General features: G+C 36.9%; 1 protein-coding gene across 1 annotated transcript; it reads left to right on the forward strand.

Annotated features, from left to right (window-relative positions):
* Positions 1-645: 645 nt before the first annotated feature.
* Positions 646-3,579, forward strand: LOC131632359 (uncharacterized). The gene is made up of 10 exons (XM_058903113.1): positions 646-786; positions 886-1,153; positions 1,268-1,486; positions 1,745-1,835; positions 1,924-2,062; positions 2,161-2,276; positions 2,362-2,482; positions 2,573-2,743; positions 2,829-2,885; positions 3,364-3,579. The coding sequence occupies exons 1-10, from the start codon at positions 646-648 to the stop codon at positions 3,577-3,579; spliced, it is 1,539 nt and encodes a 512-aa protein (XP_058759096.1).
* Positions 3,580-3,782: the final 203 nt, after the last annotated feature.

Genomic DNA, 3,782 nt, shown 5'->3' on the forward strand with positions numbered 1-3,782 from the left:
TGTTTCTGTAAATAACAAAATCAATATTACATCTGGCCAAACGTGCTCTTTTGATTGGCCACACTTCCTATTTCTCTGTACTTTTCAACAACACTTTTTGTACTTCACTCAACCTTTTTCCCTCCTTCCAAATACATGCTTATACACGCTTATACAAGTTTATAGAAGCACAGATTTATCACTCTTCCTTCTCAACTATCTGCATAACTCTCAAGCACCGTGGTCAACCGAACTCCATCATTTTCAAACGCTCAGGTATCATTTTTTCACCCCCTATCTTCGCCGTATTTCCTCTCACCCTACATCGCTGAGCATCTCCTTCATAATCTTGCGAAGTTAGCTGTATCTTTCTTCGTTTCCATACCCCAAAATGTTATACCGTTTATTTGATTTGCTCTTCCTTCAAAGTTGTGGTTTTTCGGAATGTTTGTGTTGTTGCTCTGTTCTTCGTTTCATGTTTACATTTGATTTTCTCTTCCTTTTCACTCTCAAACCTGTTTGGTGTCTTAAAGTTTTATTTTTTCTGAAATCTGGCTTGAATGTGTGTGTTGTTCCTTTCCACTCTCATACCGGTTTTCTGTCTTCAAAGTTGTGATTTTTATGTTTTTTTATGATAAGCCACACTTTACATTTAACGCAGGAACCATGTCAAGGGCTCCGATCCTTATCAAAGATCTGGTCAAGGGAAACCAGATTTGGAAAATGGCTATTAGGGTTGTTGATTTGTGGACTGTTACTGAAAAAAATGGTTATCAGCACATTGAAATGGTCATTCAAGATGGAGAGGTCACTTTGTTTATTAATGTTGTTTATGGTTTTCTTTACTTCATACGTTATACTGATTTGTGTGAAACTAATATATTACTTTGTTCATCCTTTTAACAGGGTGATAAGATTCATGTCACCACCAGGAATAGAGACTTCAACGATTGGGTTCAACAAGTCAAGGAGCATGACACTTTTTTTCTGTATAATGGAGAACCTGTTGACAACGATGCCCCTTTGAAAGTTTGCTCTAACCCACTCAAGCTCGTCTTCAACGGAGGAACTACGATGACGAGTGTCGCCATACCCGGAATACCAACTCACAAATTCTGTTTTCACCCGATTGAAAACTTTCTCAAAGGGAACTTCACACATGACTTGCTATATGGTCAGATACCACTTAATATGTTCTTTATACTATTTGCTCATTTTTATGCCTTTTTGTTTCCCATTGAGTTTAGACTTTAGTTATGTCATTCTTTTTCCTCATTCAAATTTGCAGATGTCATTGGAGTGTTGCAAGATGTTGTTAAGACCCAACATGGAGGTGGTGGTAGAAAATCTTGCGTCAACGTCACTTTACGTGATGTCGAAGGAAATATCATTGAGCTGGTCTTATGGGATGATTACGGCAAGCAATTCATGAACTACACTACCCCGGACAACATTTATGGGCCTACTATTGTCATACTGACACATGCCTGGTGCAAGCCAAATACAGGTTTCATTACCATTTCAACTTGTGTGTTAGTCGTTTATTTATAACTGCTTTTAAGGTTACCAAAATTTTCATGGGATGTTTACTTATTATCATCCACATTTTACTGATAGTTTTATAATCTAACTATCAAACCATCACATGTTATGGCATAACTGCTTTTAAAGCATAAAAAAATTTCATGGGATGTTTACTTATTATCATCCACTTTTTAATGACAGTTTTATAATCTAACTATCAAACCATCACATGTTATGGCAGTTTCCGGTTTCCCGTGTCTATCCAATGCATGGAACGGCTCAAGGCTTTACATAAACTTGGAGCATCCACAAGTCGACGAATTCAAAGCTAGGTAATGTCTTATGAACCTAATAACCATCTTAATAAATATATGACTATCATACTGCAGCATGTTAAATACTAATATATTATTCTCTCAGTTTTGGAGCAACTGCTTTGTCCAATATACCTGCCCTTTCCCAATCACTAACCTGTGATTCAACCATTCAACCTGCTAACAACTTCTGGACTGGCTTGGGTGAGGTCAAGAGTATCCAAGAAATCTCTGATTTGGGAAAGGTCTGCCTTTTATTTTCATATTTGTATCATTCTACATTTTTTATGTTATATAGATAATTGTTACGCAACTACGAAGTTTATACTGTTTTACGCAATAGGATTGTTATGCAACTACGATTGGGACTACCGTCGGTTTAAGAGCCTCCAAAAATGGTTGGTATTTTGAGTCATGCACTGGATCCTCTGGGAATGCAAATTCGGAACCTGTTACCAAGTGAGAAGTCTCTCTTGCCATTTCAATACATGTAAATAATTGTTGTAATGCCTTCATTAACTTTATATTGTACTATTCATCTTAGATTCAAAGTTGAAGTGGAGGTAGTATATGATGGACACAAGGGGATCTTTGTTTTTTGGGATAAGGATTGTATTCCTTATACTAAACTGACTGCTAAGGAAATTAGAGAAGTTATGAAGACGGTGAGTTTGACAGTGCCGCATAACTTCCATTCTTACGTCCAGTTTATTTGTTTAGCTATTATTAACTATATTAGTTGTTGTTATCAATAGGCTGGAGAGGACAACCCAAAGATTTGGCCTGCTCAACTCGATGTCTTGCTGAATAGAGAACTCGCCTTTCGTATCAAGTATCAATCACAATACCGGCAATTCTCAGTCGTGAAAATACTTAATGAGGAAGACCTTTACAACAAGTTTCACAACTACCTCACCACCAATCAGGTTCAAATATCCGTGTCATTCTAATTGCTTAAAACCTTTACATTTAATTCTGCAAACAGTAACCATTTTTCTGCACATTTTTCAGAATCCAACCAATCCTCCTGTTCTAGAAAATTCCACCAACGCTCCTAATACAAACCAAGTAAGTTACTCATGTTTGACTGTTCCACCTCTGCTCCACAATAGTAGCATATTCATGCAAATCATGTTCCAGCCCTGCTCCACAATTTCTCCGATTTCTCATATATATGCAACACTGGCCATAAATGTTGTTTTTCTTAGCAGTCTGAGAAAACTCATCATCTATAAGTGTTGTGAATCAGTTCTGGAATGCTGTGGGATTAACTTCATTGTTTTTACATCTAGCATATATATTTCACTACAATCCCTTTGTTTATTTTTCATCCAAAACATTCAAATGATCCATAATATACACATATATCAGAACTGTGTGTTAGCTTTATAGAGGAAGAAATTGGAAAGGTTGAATTAAAATGAAGTTATATTTTTCTGTTTGGCATTGTAGTCATGTGGTTTTATAAGCCAATCTGTCTGCGTATTATTGCATTGCTTCCAATGTTGTTTCTACATAGTAACTCCTTTGTAAATGGCATATGCAGGCCTCACAAACATCTGAACAATCTCTTTGCGCTAGAGCTGACTCGGCTGCTAACCATACTTCGAGTCCAGAAGCAAGCTCCAACACCATTCCTGCCAAGAGGATTGCTATGTCAACATCGGTTAATGATATCATACTGGCTGAAGAACTCACTCCTAAGCAATCGGCCACAAAACCCAAGCCTGGAAAGAAGATTAAGCACTTGAAGAAGGAGTAATTTGGTGGGGTGATGGAAGATATTTGTCTCATTTTTTGATGCTGTTTCTAGCATATAATCAGTTGTAAGGATTTAATCCAACTATTCAGTACTTATTTTGTTGCCCACTCTCAGTATGAGTGTTCTATGCCATGATGCACTGTAACTAAAACTCCTAACTCGAGATAGTGCTATTTTGTGTTAGATTAATGCTGGATGTTAAA

The sequence above is a fragment of the Vicia villosa genome, unplaced genomic scaffold (genome assembly GCF_029867415.1).
Source record: "Vicia villosa cultivar HV-30 ecotype Madison, WI unplaced genomic scaffold, Vvil1.0 ctg.000938F_1_1, whole genome shotgun sequence".
In the NCBI taxonomy this organism is placed as follows: Eukaryota; Viridiplantae; Streptophyta; class Magnoliopsida; order Fabales; family Fabaceae; genus Vicia; species Vicia villosa.

Bases quoted from the DNA above. Each gene is read 5' to 3' on its own strand.
- LOC131632359 (XM_058903113.1), top strand. From the start codon at position 646: ATGTCAAGGGCTCCGATCCTTATCAAAGATCTGGTCAAGGGAAACCAG. The intron at 2,744-2,828 runs GTTCAAATATCC...CACATTTTTCAG, and splicing joins ACTACCTCACCACCAATCAG to AATCCAACCAATCCTCCTGT. The intron at 2,886-3,363 runs GTAAGTTACTCA...TGGCATATGCAG, and splicing joins ACGCTCCTAATACAAACCAA to GCCTCACAAACATCTGAACA.